The sequence below is a fragment of the Xenopus laevis genome, chromosome 2L (assembly GCF_017654675.1).
Source record: "Xenopus laevis strain J_2021 chromosome 2L, Xenopus_laevis_v10.1, whole genome shotgun sequence".
Taxonomy (NCBI): domain Eukaryota; kingdom Metazoa; phylum Chordata; class Amphibia; order Anura; family Pipidae; genus Xenopus; species Xenopus laevis.
The window spans coordinates 97,181,338-97,197,789 of NC_054373.1; the positions used below are offsets into that span (position 1 = coordinate 97,181,338).

Here is a 16,452-nt window from a genome sequence, read left to right on the forward strand (position 1 = left end):
TACCCCTATTATCTCAGTAAGGGGGGGAGGGTTATCACAAAACAAGTTTTAAACCACAGTGACAACTAAAAAAACAACAGCAACCTTCTTACTTATCCAAAAAGGCTGAAAACCCCTCCTTCTGACCCTCATCATGCTTTGGAAGTCTCCTTTATTGGGCACTTTCAGACAGTAATGGCTTAACTGAGTCCCTACAAAAAACACTGTCTGAGTACTAACTTTTTAATAGCAATAGGAATAGGTTCCTATTTTGTCACAGTTCACTCCACTGCTTCTGGATCACTGCAAGCAGCAGGCAGGCTTTTTCTGACACTGAGGAGACTACAGAAGAATGTCAGGGCAGACTTGATGGACCTGTTCAGTATCTCCCTCTTTCTCCCTGCATTGAAATTAGCCTATTGAGTGACAGCAGGGGCGGGTACTTTGGGAGGGCTACGTAATGTGGGCAGGCATAACTAAGTAGTGCTCTGTGTTACGACATCAGGAGGGGGCCAAGGGTGGTTCCGGAATCTGGACAGAGAGGAGAAGAGGCTTGTGCTGCGCCTGTAGCTATCGGATACCTTGCAGACTTACAGGACAGGTTGGGAACACTGACACTCGCAACAAAGGGGAGAACTTTAGCTTTAGCTGCATATATTTGTCCGGTTTTCAGAAGTCAGAAAACAGGAAAGGTGGTTTTGAACTGGACAGTTCCCTGGAAAACCTGACTGTCCAGTTCAAAACCGGACAGGTAGCCACCCTATAAATTCCACATTACGTGTTCTACGGGGTGGAAAGCAGCTGGGGAGCTTTGTGCTTGGTACTGCCCGCTGTCACTATTTGCTTCTAGCGCTGAGCTGCGGGGTCATTGGCATCTGGACTATTTCACTTACACAGCAGGTAACAGTACAGATGGATGCAGGCGGACCTATACATATATACATATAGATAGATAGATAGATAGATAGATGATAGATAGACGAATAACAGATTGCCTGGGTTTATGCTGAAATCAAATAGCGTTAGCGTTATGTGTGGGTATATATTCCGTGGGAGACATCCTTCCTGCAAACTTGCCGTCTGCTTGGTTAGACTTCTGTAAACTCTTAACTGAATGTATTCCCACTTTTATTTATTTAATACTGAGTTCTCGTGTGTTCGTTTTATTATGTTGTGCAATGTATAGATCTTCAGTTTCACCACCAAGCGGTGGTTTCATGAGTCAGATCACGTGCTAACAGGTTGTTGGTATAATACTGTGTGTGAATGTGATAAGGACCTTAAATTGTAAGCTCCACTGCCCCACTGAAACATGGCTAACGTCAGTTCTCTGTATTCTGTTCTTTTAGCCCAGTGCCTGACACATGTTTTGCCCCTGTTGGTTTTGTCCACAGATCATGTCTTGCTGACAGTGTAATGGGTTGTTCATTTTAAATGAACTTTCAGTATGATGTAGAGATCAATATTCTGAGACAATTTGCAGCTGTTGCAGCTATTTTGAGTTATTTGGCTTTTAATTCAGCAGCTCTCCAGTTTGCAAATTCAGCAATCTGGTTGCTAGGGTTCAAACTACCTAGCAACCATACATTGATTTGAATAAGAGACTGGAATATGAATAGGAGGGGGCCTGCATAGAAAGACGAGTAATTGAAAGTAGCAATACCAATACATTTTTAGCCTTACAGAGAATTTGTTAGAAGGGGTCAGCGACCCCCACTTGAAAGCTGGAGAGAGTCTATATAAAAAAGAAAAAATTTAAGCCAAAAATAAAAATTACTTAGAATAAACCATTCTTTAACTTATTAAAAGTTAACTTAAAAGTGAACCACCCCATTAAAGAAGAAGGAAAGCTACGGAGGCATTTTATTGCCAATAGATTAGCTGCAATAGTGCAAGCTAGAATGCTATATTTATTCTGTTGAATGTTTTACCATACCTGAGAAAAAAGCTGTAGAATCTTTCTGTTTGTTTAGGGTAGCAGCTGCAGTATTAGCTTGGTGTGACATCACTTCCTGCCTGAGTCTCTCCCTGCTCACTTATAGCTCTGGGCTCAGATTACAGTAGAGAAGGGAGGGGGGGAGGAACAAACTGAGCATGCTCTTGCCCAGGGCAATGAGGTTTAAGCTGAAGGCAGGAAGTCTGATACAGAAGCCCATGTGTACACAATAGAAGGAAAGAAATGCAGTGTTTCTTTTGACAGGGTACTCAGAGCAGCACTACTTTTTTAAACTTGTTTTTATTTAAAGATTTGTACAAAATATTTGTGCAATCATGACTAGACATAGTAAAAATCCTGTAGTGTTATGTTTGCATTATGTATCTAGTTTCTTATGTCATAATATAGTGAATAAAGTACCCCCTTTTGTAAAATATAGGGATATTATAAGTTACCGAGGAGTTTCATGACCATATAAAAACACGAGGCCGAAGGCCGAGTGTTTTTATACAGGTCATGGAACTCCGAGGTAACTTCTAATATCCTCATATTTTACAACTGGGGGTACTTTATTTATTATAATACACAAATTTCAATGAGTCATGTGACAGAAATGACATCAGAACTCACCGTTTATAACTGATGACATCAGAACTCACCGTTTATAAGGATATAATTTACAGGATATTCATGGCTTTTGTGTATTATAACAATATTAACTACAGTATATATAAACTATCAGCTCAAATGTCAAATGACTAATAAGATCCGATTGAGGAGTCTGTAGCTAGGAGGCTAGTGACCTGTTAGTTAGGTGGCCCCTGGGGGGTTCATGGCTCGGTTCTCGCTGTTCTTGTAGCTGGTCTCTGTGGTATTGGGACGACTCCATGACCAACGGCTGTTCTGTAAATAATGCTGTATCATACCATGTTGTACATCTAAATGTGTGTACTGCAAGGTAATTTGTTGTGGAAAAGATTCCATGTATGTTGTCCATAACTTAAAAAAAATTTGCTCCTTTCTGGTTATTGTTTCTAGCCAATCCATGTGAGTAGCACTACTTTGAGGGTTTACTGATATATTTAGGTGGAACTTACTTAGTTTTAACCTTTCTGACTATTAATCAATATGTGATATTTGAATCAATTTCATTGTAGAGGCCAGGGACCAGTTAGCCAGTGAAATTGATACTCGATTATTATAATGCAACCGTATATACTTCTTGGTAGTGATCTTCTCCGAAATGTTATATTTAAGCTTTGGGTGGTGAGCACATTCATTTCTGTATTTAGGGTGAACATGTAATTAGATGGTGTTAAATAAACCACACATGTAAAAAGCTTGCCTAAAAGGGGTTAAAACAAATACCAAGTAGAAAGAAATAAAAAAAAAATCTGAGGGAGATCCAGGAACAGGGCATATTATCTGTGAGGCTTTCCACCACTGATATCATTGAAGGAAAGGTGCCACAGGATAAAGGCTCAGACCCAAGACAATAACCTCTTTTATGAAAAGGGATCTAAGGGAGGTTACAGATGGATGTCTGACTTGTGACCTACAGTGTGCAGATGAGAGTGTGTTTGCATCTCAGGCCACATAAACATGGAATTGTAAGGGCAGCTATGTTAGATGGTAGTGGTATGCTCTGTTTTCAAAATATGTTTAATAAATCTGTAATTGTGTCCAGTTTTGTAAAATGTGTGTGTGAGTGTATATGTAATTTACATATACCGTGCATCATTTTCTAATGGGGAACCCTCTGGATTGTTTGTTCTTTTATTAGCCTCACCAATCGACAACATGAAGCAAATAGTGGACAAAGCAAGGAAGGCCTTTCTCACAGGGAGGACACGTTCTATAGACTTCAGAATCCAGCAACTGCAAGCCATGCGAAGAATGCTCACTGAAAATGAAGCTGGTTTTGTTGAAGCACTGATAGCAGACTTGCACAAGGTTATTTTTTTCATCATATAATTGTGTTCACTGAATTTACCATGCTGATATCATATAATTCCCCCTAAATTCGCCTTGCACTATACATGGGCTTATATTGGCTTTCCTGACCAATATCCGTCTGAAAATCGGCAGATCTTGATTGGGCAGGTTTAAAAATCCCATCATCAGCTCATTGATGCGGTTCTCGCTCCGACCGTCTGCTTGTCCTGCATTGTGATCCAGATATCATCTACCTCAAGATGGGCATATCGGCAAAAGATCTTTACCCGTATGGCCACTTTTATTCATGCTGTAGGGAATCTTGAGCACTCTAGATATTGCACAGCAGCTTATATCTATCACTTTATCAATAGGTGAGCTGCTGGTTATATTTTTGTGACATTTGAAGTAAGCAATTCCTTATAGTTTTGTCTTAAATTATAGATCCAGTTTTACAAAATATGTTTAACTATCTTTCACTAAATTTTTATATACAGCTATTATATATATTTTATATTAAAACCATGATATTGTACAAAGGCTTAAAGCGAACTATAATGCCGACTGGATGCAAAAAAAAAGACCATATTTAGCCCATAGGACTCCAATTAGTCATACAAGTCACAGTCATTTTTGCGGAACTGTAGAATGCAACAAACAAAAAACAAATCAATAGTTAGAAACAAAGATTAGAAGTTATTATTTATAAGAGCTTCTCGGCTAGAAGTGATACAGCACAATATCAGCAGTTTTCATTTGCGGAAGTACTGTATGAGTTGGTACAATACTCAATGTGAACTGCTTTTCATAGACAGTATCACTGAATCATTTGTAAACATATTTTTAATTACCATTAACCAAAAACTTTGATACCTTTTGTCACTATTATAATGAAGTCAGTGGTCCATGGACTGTAGTAGAGCTAGCTTTCTTTGACCTTGTCATAGTGTCATAATATTAATCTCTTTGTTTATGTGATGTTTTTCTGTAGAATAAATGCACTGCTTACAGCTATGAGATTATGGGAATGCTTGGTGAAATCGATTTGGCCATTGAAAATCTCCCGAAGTGGACAGAGCCTAAGCATGTTAAAAAGAACATAATGACTATGGGTGATGACGTGTATATTAATTATGAACCTCTTGGCGTTGCCCTGGTCATTGGAGCTTGGAACTATCCTGTGGTGGTTCTTTTGCAACCTGTAGTGGGGGCCATAGCAGCAGGTAAAATTGTTTCATGATATGGCTTATAAATGATTTATTTATACATGTGCTTTATTAAAAAAGACTCTTGCAACTCTTGAAATTCCACTTTATCTGAATCGTATCAACTATAGTTGTACATTTTAATAATTCTAATGTGTATCTTTTCATTGTCAAGTACTTAGTGACACAGTTTTATAATATGACTATGTCTAGACTGCCCAGTGCAAGGCTTTTTATACTAAAGATAACCAATGGCAATGAAAAGAGAGCTTATACAGTAAATAAAAAAATGTTTACAGGTACCTGTATTAAAAAAACTATACATTTTTGCTTAGAATATCAATAATACAAAACTGAACTCTGTGTCTTAATATTTTATTGTATTCTGAGCTTTCCCTGCTCTTGGTCTGAGTTGAACTTTCTCCTACATTCTTGGGTGTTACACTCACTAGCTTTGCCAGTATATTGGATGTGCTCCCAGTTCATTACCTACAGTGATGTCATCAAATTGGCTGTCAAAACAGCAGTGTGCATGTTGTCCTAACCCAGACATTCTGTGAATGCAACTAAAACATTGCAGGCATCATCCACAATTTATTTTATTGTCTTTGTTACAAAACTGTGCTGCCATTGACCATTGCTTAATATAGATTTTGGCATTGGTGTGAGCGATGGGTGGAAATTGTGAAAGTTCAAGTGGCATGTGTCTCACTCTGTTTTTTTTTTTTTTTAACCCTAGTACCAAAAAAAAAACTATTGCTCTGTGAGGCAACAATGCAGTTAGTTATATTTTTGTTCTGGCCTCTCCTTTTTATATTCCAATCCTCATTCAAACCGCTGCCTGGTTGATTTGCGGATTTTGATTATAGCAACCAGATTGCTGCTAAACTAAAAGCTGTAGATTTAGAAAATAAAAACACACACAAAAGAAAAATGCTTAAAAGAATAATAGATAAAGATCAGTTGCAGACTGTTTTAAAATATATAATACTAAAAGTAAATTTAAAGGTGAACTTAGGTGTTCCAAAGATTAGTGAATAGAGCATGGCGAATATTTTACAAAGCATGCCTTTTCTTGAAGGGAATCTAAACTCAGACATTAATGCAATGCTCTTTAGAGTCCTCCTCCTGCAGTTTATGTCATTTCTTTATCTTTAGTGGTTATGCAATTTTTTAGATCATAATGTTGTGTTTTTTTAATTGTGCCCAAAAGGCAATGCTGCTGTAATAAAGCCATCAGAAGTCAGTGAGAACACTGCCACGCTTTTGGAGAAACTCATCCCTCGCTATTTGGATAAGGTCAGATCATTTTATCATGTGGCAGTTTCATTTCTAAGGAAGACTATAACAAAAATTTAAACTAATAATTTTTTGTACCTAAATAAGATTCAAAAGTTGTCACCAATTAGAATCTGAGAACCTGCAGGATTCTTGCCTCAGAGATATGCAGTTTGCAGTTTTTGCACCTTGGAATAGCATATGTTTTAAATGCTTACAAGAATGCTATCATCATGTTATTCACACACTTACTCACAGTTCTTAGAGTTATTGTGCAGTACAGTAATGAACTTACCAATCCCAAACTGGTCCTCAAAGTGTGGACTGGACTAGAGCATCTTTCTGCAGCTTATGGGGTATTGGGGTTGAGGAGTCTTTAAAATTAATTTCATGCTGGAACCTTTCTTTCAACTCATTTTAAACTATACATTGTGATAGACAATGTGTTGAAGAAAGTAAGATCCAGTATAGAATATTCTCTCTTTTAAAACACACAAAAAAACCATTTCAGTTGGCATTGACTTCTACTATCACCCACTCAGTTGGTTTTATTTACAATTTAAGCCATAGAGACATAAAAAGTGAAAATACAAATGTATGTATTTTCACTTTTTATGTCTCTATGGCTTAAATAAAAATTGTGCTTTGCAAAATTGATGTATTCTGTTTTTCAGTTGAATGAATCTTTAAAATACTATAGAAAAATAGAATCATTTTTGACAGTAAGGAACAGTACAATAGAGAATAGTATAAAGTTGAACATTGTAGGAATATCACATACATTTCTTGCCTTATTCAGTGATGAGTGTAGAATTCTGATTTTTGTGTAGATGAGCACTAATAACCTGCTAGACAAATCAATCAATTGGATTAGTAGAATTAATAATTCACTTCTTATTTTATGTTGATGCTGTAATTCTTTTAAAACAGATGTAATTACTGTTGCTGTTTAACATTGTTGTCACTTTTCCCTTGCAGGAGCTGTACCCTGTAGTAAATGGTGGGGTTTCTGAAACTACTGAGCTGCTTGCACAAAGATTTGACCACATCTTCTATACGGGCAATACCAGTGTTGGCAAAATAATAATGTCAGCAGCTGCCAAGTTCCTTACCCCAGTCACCCTTGAACTAGGAGGGAAGAGTCCATGTTATATAGATAAGAACTGTGATATTGACATAGCTAGTAGGTGAGATGTACTGACTGACTTTGAAAACTAGATAAAAGTCAATAAACATGTTGTCCTTTGATCTACTTAAACTGCAGTAAAAAGAGAAAAATGTTGTGTCCTGACATATTAAGTTTAGTGACAGTAACTATTGTAGCATTACAGGGCACTAATAGTAATTCCTGTTTTTAGCCTTTGTCCTCATGACAAAGTTTTCCCTTGTAGAGTTAAAATGCAGAATTTGTTAGAACATAATATTTATCCTCCTCTCGTATGTATGTAGGTATAACTTTACTTATAAAGTTCTACAAGGGTACGCTGCACTGTACAATCTTACAATGTACAAAGTACACAGGGAGGACAAGTATTGTAATAAATACAAAAAGTATAAATACAAAAAAATTAAGTGTCGTGGGTAGAGACACAGTTGGAAGGAGGTCCCTGCCTTTTTTCCTACCACAGACAAGTTCCCAGCAAGACAATTTTTCTGTGGGGGAGATGCGTAAGTGCATTTCAGGCTTGTCAAAAAAAAATCTGTCCAAACAGTACTTTGGTCCTTGCTGCAACAGTAGAAAACTTCCTGAGCTTCACACAACTGTTGTCATGGCCATGGAACGTTAGGGAGCTGGGACTGCAGGTAACTGGGGCCTTTTTCATTGTTTTTGGAGCTATTATAGACTGCAGCCGGGACCAGAGCTGGCCTGGTTCGGTACAGCCCGGCACCGGTCCGTGGCCTGGTGGTTGGGGACCCTGCCGCAGAGCTTACAGTCTAAGTGGGTGAATAACATACTGCCACAAATTAGAGGACAAAGTTCAAAAGGTTTGGGCAATGGCCAGCAGTAGACTAGACTATATAATGTTCTAGTGATCCAGAAGGTAGAATCTGAGTTTTTTTCTTAAAGAGATTTAGAGAGTGTTCCTTACGAAGGAATTTACGGATAGATTTCCATAGGTAAGGAGCAACAAGATAGAAAGGTTTGAGGAAGTGCGTCTGTAGCCATGCTTGTTAAAAGATTTTGTCTGATATTCAATAAAGGTGAAGCTTTAACAGACATGCAATGTAGCATGGTTGGTGGTAATATATGCATAATAATCTCCTGAAAGGGATTTAATGGACTGCAATGTCTTTACGTCTTTTATTGTTTGTCATTATGATTTATTGTTTTTATGTCCATGTCTAGTGTACATACAAGTTAAATATCTTTAAAAAAAAACAAAAAAAAAACACTGTCTGGGCAAATAATATTGTTGATAAGTGTATTTTATGTACGAGGCAGCCAGTCCAGTGTGCCTGGGAAGCCTGGGGGCTTGCAACCCCAAAATTCCAAATAATAGCCAGTTGTCTTAGGGGCAGATTTATCAAGGGTCAATTTCCAAGTACAAAAAAAACTTCGAAATTCGACCATCGAATTGAAAAACGTTGAATTCGAATATTCGAACGATTTTAGCGTACAATCAAAGGATTTTTATTCAATGTGTAAAGACTTAGAAAAAGTTTGTAGAAGGTCCCCATAGGCTAACATAGCAATTCGGCAGGTTTAATTTGGCGAAGAATTGAAGTTGACGTTTTTTATAAAGAGACAGTACTTTTGATTATCGATTGGTCGAATATTCAAACACTTTTTATTTTAAATCGAAGTCGAATTAAATTCAAAGTCGTAGTATCCTATTCGATGGTCGAAGTATCCAAAAAATTACTTTGAGATTCGAACTTTTTGTACTTCGAAAATTCACTTGAACCTTAGTAAATCTGCCCCTTAGTGTCTTTTTGAGTCAGGTTGTATAACTAGAGCTTATACCATGGTTTTTCATAGTGCTGAACTCTGAAATCTCCAGATATGTTGCCAATAATTTGTCATTACTTAAAGCAGCATTGGCTTTTTTAATGACAGGTATTTCTAATTTTCTCTTTAAGACGGATAACATGGGGAAAGTTTGTCAACTGTGGCCAGACTTGCATAGCTCCTGATTACATTCTGTGTGACAAGTCGATCCAGGATAAAGTAGTGGAAAAGATTAAGGAAACACTTAAGGTATGTGATAGATACAAAAGTATCTTCTGACTTTGATACATTGTAATCTGTAAATTGTGTTACCTGTGTTACTATTGTAGCTCTTATGCAAGCTATAATCACTCCATTATTAGCAACATTATATTGCAACGTTTTTATTTTAATTTGTCTATGATATCAGAATTTTTCATTGGGTTTTCACTTTCAGGAATTTTATGGTGAAGATGTTAAGAAGTCTCCAGATTATGAAAGGATTATAAACAAGCGACATTTTAAGCGCATTCGTGAACTGATGGACGGACAGAAAATAGTTCATGGAGGGAGTTATGATGAAGAAACTTGTTATATAGGTACTATATCTGCTATTTTGAATTTACAAAACCTATTTAATGTGTTTAGGAGCCAGGCACACTTCATATTTGCTCAATAAAAAGTTTGTAAGCCCCCACTATTCTTGATGTGGTCTGGGGAGTCTCAGGTTCATGCATTGAAGGCTGCTTCTTGCAGATCTATATAGTTGCAGTCATGCCTCCTATTCATAATAGTGGGCAAGTGCGGGTATTAATGCAAGGGAAGGATCCCTGGAGCTACTGTCACCTTAAGATTGTCGCTACTCCTGGGTTTCCTCAGCAGCCAGCATCAATAAGCACAGCAGACTTGCTCCTAACAAATCAACCACAGGTGCCATTTTGAGTGACAGCTTCCGGACATACAAGTGATTATAATTAAGTGATTATAATTGTGCATTCTGTTATTAAATTACTCTTACATTTGTTTAAGCAGCTACCATTTCCTGTATTGCAGAACCAACTGTCATGGTGGATGTGAATTCAGAATCCAAGGTTATGCAAGAAGAGATTTTTGGGCCCCTGCTTCCTATTGTATCAGTGAGAAATTTAGATGAAGCCATTGAGTTCATAAACCATAGAGAAAAACCTCTTGCCCTCTATGTTTTCTCTAAAGATAAACAAGTAAGTCAAATTACTGGCAACATTCCAGATTTACCAATGGCTACAAATGAGTTTTCATGTAAACACGCCTTTTATATAAATTGAGAAGCAAACATGTTTTGTTAAACCCCTGAATAGGCGGCAATGTCCTAGTCTAAAGGAAATGATCTTCTCCATCTTTGGAATTTGAACATTTCCAAGCAGACTTCTGGAGTTTTGGTTTTGCGCATATTTCCTGTGAATACACTTTATGGCAGATGTTTAATTTAATGTAATTGATATTGTGTCTAGGGCACCTGAGATGTCACCTCTAGCACATTAATCCATATAGGGTCTAGCCTTCCCCAGGATGAGGTGCATTCAGTAGAGGACCAAATGATCAGAGTTAGGGGTATATGCCCTGAAATCCATTGTCTTGCATTTATCAACATTAAGGGGCACATTTACTTAGCTCGAGTGAAGGATTAGAATGAAAAATACTTCGAATTTCGAAGTATTTATTTGGCTACTTCGACCATCGAATTGGCTACTTCAACCTTCGACTACGACTTTGAATCGAACGATTCAAACTAAAAATCGTTCGACTATTCGACCATTCGATAGTCGAAGTACTGTCTCTTTAAAAAAACTTTGACCACCTACTTCGCCACCTAAAATCTACCGAGCACCAATGTTAGCCTATGGGGAAGGTCCCCATAGGCTTTCCTAGCAATTTGTGATCGAAGGAAAATCGTTTGATCGGTGGATTAAAATACTTTGAATTTCTTTCGTTCGTTCGATTCAAATTATTTAATAGTTCGATCTAGTGATTTTTCGTTCGATCGAAGGAATTCGGTAAATCCTTCAACTTCGATATTCGAAGTTGAAGGATTTAACTTTGATGGTCGAATATCGAGGGTTAATTAACCCTCGATATTCGACCCATAGTAAATTTCGACCCATAGTAATTTTAGTACCCAAGGTTTTTCAAATAATTGAACTATTGTTTTGCACCATTTTGTATCATCAGAAACATAGAGCCAATATAACACCACTTCAAAGTAGCTTTTGAATAAAAATAGACCTCGGAGGTACCTAACTAACAGCAATGGTCCAGCTAGAAAATGATCACATCCATAATCACTCTGTAAAATGCCAGTATAGTTTTGGAAGACCAAATGTAAGACTTTCTGACGTATAGTATTTTTATGTTTCAGGTGATTAAAAGAATGATTGCTGAGACTTCCAGTGGTGGTGTCACTGCAAATGATGTCATCATGCATTTCACAGTTACAGAATTACCATTTGGAGGAGTTGGTATGTCATTTATCAGAATCTTGGGTGATCTTTAATGCTGCTGCTATCTGTTGAGTTAAACATCCACATCAGATATTTGAAGGCAGAGGCATTGGGTGTAGCAATGTTTGGATAGAAGGGATTGCTAGAATATATAAACACTAGTGACACAATATTTGAATTCGATTGTACTGGCAGCTCACTTGCCAGTCTGTAGTTTTACATTTGCTCATTTTGTTTAGTGTTTTTCTATAATGATCGTTTTTTTTATATAATTATTCTTTGTGTCCTCTCTTTGTATTTTTCCTTGCCTAATCTTTCCATCTTGATTATGTTTTACCCTTATGTTGTCTTGGTATTAAGGCACACATATCATAACACAAACATATCAGCTATTTCTTATGTTAATACTCTTGCCTAACTTGACTGTTGGGTCTTTACTGCCAGGATTGGTCTATCACCACAGCTTGCAGTTTGACCATTATCAAGCATGACACACAAGAACCTTTTTCTGTATTCAGTGTCAATAGCAAAATATTCCAGGGTATGAATATGTTACACTCTGGCCCTCCCAGCATTAATAACAGTTAGCTGTCTGGTAAATGCTAGTTCTGGGGCGAGAAAATGTTTAAAACACATTATTAAAAACAAATGTAATATTATTGCTATTTTAAATATTCATCTTTCTATTCAGGTTCTCTTATATTCATAGTCCAGTTTCTTATTCAGATCCTTGTCATGGTTGCTAGGGTAGTTTTGACCCTAGCAACAGGATGGTTGAAATTGTAAACCGGAGAGCTGTTGAATAAAGAGCTAAATAACTCAAAAAAACACAAATAATAAAAACTAAAAACCAATTGCAAATTGTCTAAGAATATCACTTTCTACATCATACTAAAAGTTAACTCAAAGGTGAAAAACCAGAAAAAACAAGCATGCACTCCTGGAGCTAGCCGATGAGGTTAAGTAAAGTTTATTCCATAGTATTAAAAGTTATAAACCTAGATTTTAACCTCATCGGCTGGCTCCAGGAGTGCATGCTCGTTTTTTCTGGTTTGGGGCACGTCACCTGAGCCAATTGCCATCTTTGGTGAGTGCGAAAAGAGCTGGTTTTATCTACACTTTGTACAGTGTACAGATTGAGTCCGAAGGTGACTGACCTGGGGTTTCTACACCCAGGTCATTTTCTCCATCGGGTGAGCTGCAGTTTAATTTTAATTTGCAGCTTTAGGGTCTACACGAGCACATTCGGGGAAGTTGCCGAAGTTGCCTCACGAGGAAACTTAGGGCGACTTTGGAAAACAAAGCTCCGCGTGTGCATTGCCGCAGGCGATTTTCATTTTAGCCGGCGGAGGGCAGGGGGAAGGCAGTTCAGGGAGATTGTTGCCCGAAGAAGAGTCGATTTGTCGCTGGGGCGACTAATCTCCCCGAATCTGCTTGTGTGGACTGTTTCCACGCTAATACTTATTTGATTAGTAATTCACAGTTCAGGGATTAGAGCCGGCTGTATGCATATGTTATCAAAGGTGAACAACCCCTTTAATGAAATGTACACCAGTGATTTATTTTGTTTGCTTCCAGGTCACAGTGGAATGGGAGCCTATCACGGGAAGCACACCTTTGATACTTTCTCACACAAGCGCGCATGCCTTATTAAGTCTCTTGGTATGGAAGGTGTAAACAAGATCAGGTATCCCCCATACAGTATGAAAAAGGTGGAGTGGGCCAAATTTATTTTAACAACTAAACTGAGCAAGAAGAAGCTTGGTTTGCTGCTTGTACCCATGTTTGCAATTGTGGCAGCTGTAATTCTGAAGGTAAGGAAAATTTCAGTAAGTGGTTATTGGTATGAATGCCTGTTTGTGCTCACAGCTATAAAAATGTAAAACTCTGTTATATGGGTCATCTGGTCAGCCAATTTTGTTGCCTTGCCTTGTAGCCAGACATCTCTATTTTTGGGGTTCCTTTGGCTGATTTTGTCCTATTTGTCCAACCAGTTGTCAAAAATCCTGGCAGTTAATTCTATTCCTGTGTTTGAGTAATTAGCTGTCAGAAAGTGACATATAAGAGTCTATTTATCATGCTGCGTAAAAAGTGGAGTGAAACATTACTAGGCCCCTTAGTGTGACATTTTTGAGATAACAACCACAATGTACAACTACATTTTTTTAGCAAATTGGATAACTTCGTAGAGTACATTGGAAATCCAAATACATTGATTTTGGCTTCTAGTAAGATGGCTCTTGCTCAGCAAGCAGATGCGTTCCTTCACCCGATAGGATTTTTAAACCTGTCTAATCACCCTGTCCAGGGAGGCCTGGCGGAGAAGCCCACACACAGCAAATCAGCTGCCAACCTCACCTATCAGCAGCTTTTCTCAGCTTGTGTACAGTAACCTTAAATTAGTTATAGGCCGAACACCATTCTACTTTTTACATAATATGCTGTAGTTTTAATTGCTACATTATCTGGCTACTACTAACCTTCTCAATCTGTCTCAGCTAAATACATATACACATAGTTTCTTTGTTGTTGTTCTGTGAGGACAACCTGATGTAAATCCAAACTACCTACATATAGCTTTGATAGCCAGGGAAAATGCTTTTATATTTAAAACAGTACATATTACAACTGTAGTCTGCATATATTTGTGTACAATTGTGGTCTGGCCTTAATGCTGACTCATTTTGGGTTTTCTCAGGGTTAAGGTTGGGAACAGGCAGAGAGATGCAACTTATGCTGGAATTTCAGAGGATGTGGTATAAGCAAGACTGAGAGCATGGACATATGACTGAGAGTGTGTGTGTTCATGTCCAAGAGAAATATACTGTATATATACTGTATATGTATTCATTATTTGAGAGTGAGCCTGGGTCAGTTTAATATTGGAATTGTGAATGCTAGAATTAGTGAGAATGTCTGCAAGTTTGATTGCATGTACAGGTGTGTGCATCTGTGTTTAGGCATAAGATTTAGTAAAATAATGTGGGAGTTTCACATGGTATAGATATATATGGTTAGAATAAAGATCAGGTTGTTTCACTGTCTTACAGTGAATGAATTTTGTTCCCTTTTGAGCCTAGCACTGCAGTTGCTGGCTACCAATGGAGTCGGCTTTGAGTTGGGCAGTCACAGTGCTTTCTTACGCTATATAGAAACAAATATGACGGCTGTTTTCAAGTATAATTTCAGGTATTTTTTTTTTTTGTTTTGCAGCTATTATAAACCTGGAAACTGGAAAAGCAATGCAGGAAACTTCAGCTGTTGATTTCATCTTATAAACAATATTAAACCACTGTATAATTAGCTGAATTGTCCATAATAGGAATTCTACTTTTTCTGACCATAAATAAGTTGGAAATGATAATTTCTCCCATATTTTATACTAAAGTGTGACTACAAAGTCTTATATTACACAAACCTTTAAACTGTACCCATTCTTTTTATGATCATTCATTTTTACGCTTTTGACAACAGCAAATAGAAATCCTTTTTCTGTTTAGAAATTTTCACAGCTTAAAATGCAGATACATCATGAGCCGAATGATGTAAGTAGTGATGTAAGGTTTTACCAGCTTATGTATAAAGTTAAACTATGCAACAATATGATGTTCATGTATGTAAATTGTTGATACACTAATTCCACAGAAGGAACCACTGATTATGTTATGTAAACTGCATTAAAATTGATTTCTCTGATTTGTAAAGGCATTCCTCTTTCTTACTGTTAAAGAGCTGGGATAAATGTAGTGAAGTACCATCATCTAGGATTTACCAAAATTTAGAATCCTCCCTGTGTAACTTATTTAATACAAAACCTATTTTGGTCTAAGTCAGTGGTTTTCAAATAATTTCCCAACTGCAAAGACTTTACATGCTTATATGGAATACATGTACAGTCCCCAGTATTTACATTGTTTTTTCTTGGCCCCATTCAGCCAAGCAACATTTTTCACCCCTGGATTTTAAGTTTTCCTGTCCCCTGGGAAATGTAAAGCTGGGGTTCTACTGTAGATTTCATCTATTTTAAACATAACTTTACATATTAAGGTATGCAGCTGACACATAAAGTATTACAAATGGAAACTAGTTATACCCTCTTTAGCTATGCAACCTATAGCTAAGAGTTAGTTCAGAGCAATAGCCTCGATTAGAATATTATACAAGTGTATGAAAAAATATGGGAGCATATTTGCACCCAGATACAATGCCAAAAAATGTTCCTACTATCACCATAATTTCCAACAAATAGGAAAAGATAAACTTATTATGCTATTTATTGAATTTAGGGGACCAGGCATAATGTTTCAAGGTTAAAGTTCCCTTCTTTTGAGTTTCTTGAGAAAGTACACTCAACATACATAAAGTACACTCAACATACATAATGAAAACATACTTTATCTCCTGGCTATATGAAATGGTGTAAAATATTAATACAGGTATTGGATCCATTATCTGGAAACTCATAATCTAGAAAGCTCTGAATAGAGCTACATTTGCCATAAACTCAATTTTATCGCTGTAATTATAAAACAGTGCCTTGTACTTGATCGAAACTAAGATATTATTAATCCTTATTGGGGGCTAAATAATCCTCCTGGGTTTAATTTGTGTTTTAATCTTATTTTAAGGTAAAGATAAAGATCCAAATTACAGAAAGATCTATTATCTGGAAAACCCCACATCCCAATCATTCTGGATAACAGGTCCCATACT

General features: G+C 37.1%; 1 protein-coding gene across 1 annotated transcript; it reads left to right on the forward strand.

Moving 5' to 3' along the window:
- Positions 1-505: 505 nt before the first annotated feature.
- aldh3a2.L (aldehyde dehydrogenase 3 family member A2 L homeolog) lies at positions 506-15,435 on the forward strand (the record flags this gene model as incomplete). The annotated part of the gene is given in 11 exon segments (NM_001095471.1): positions 506-580; positions 3,699-3,868; positions 4,842-5,073; positions 6,269-6,354; positions 7,312-7,520; positions 9,415-9,532; positions 9,720-9,861; positions 10,316-10,482; positions 11,658-11,757; positions 13,318-13,553; positions 14,953-15,435. Coding segments are annotated over 10 exon segments (1,452 nt in total). The 3' UTR covers positions 14,962-15,435.
- Positions 15,436-16,452: the final 1,017 nt, after the last annotated feature.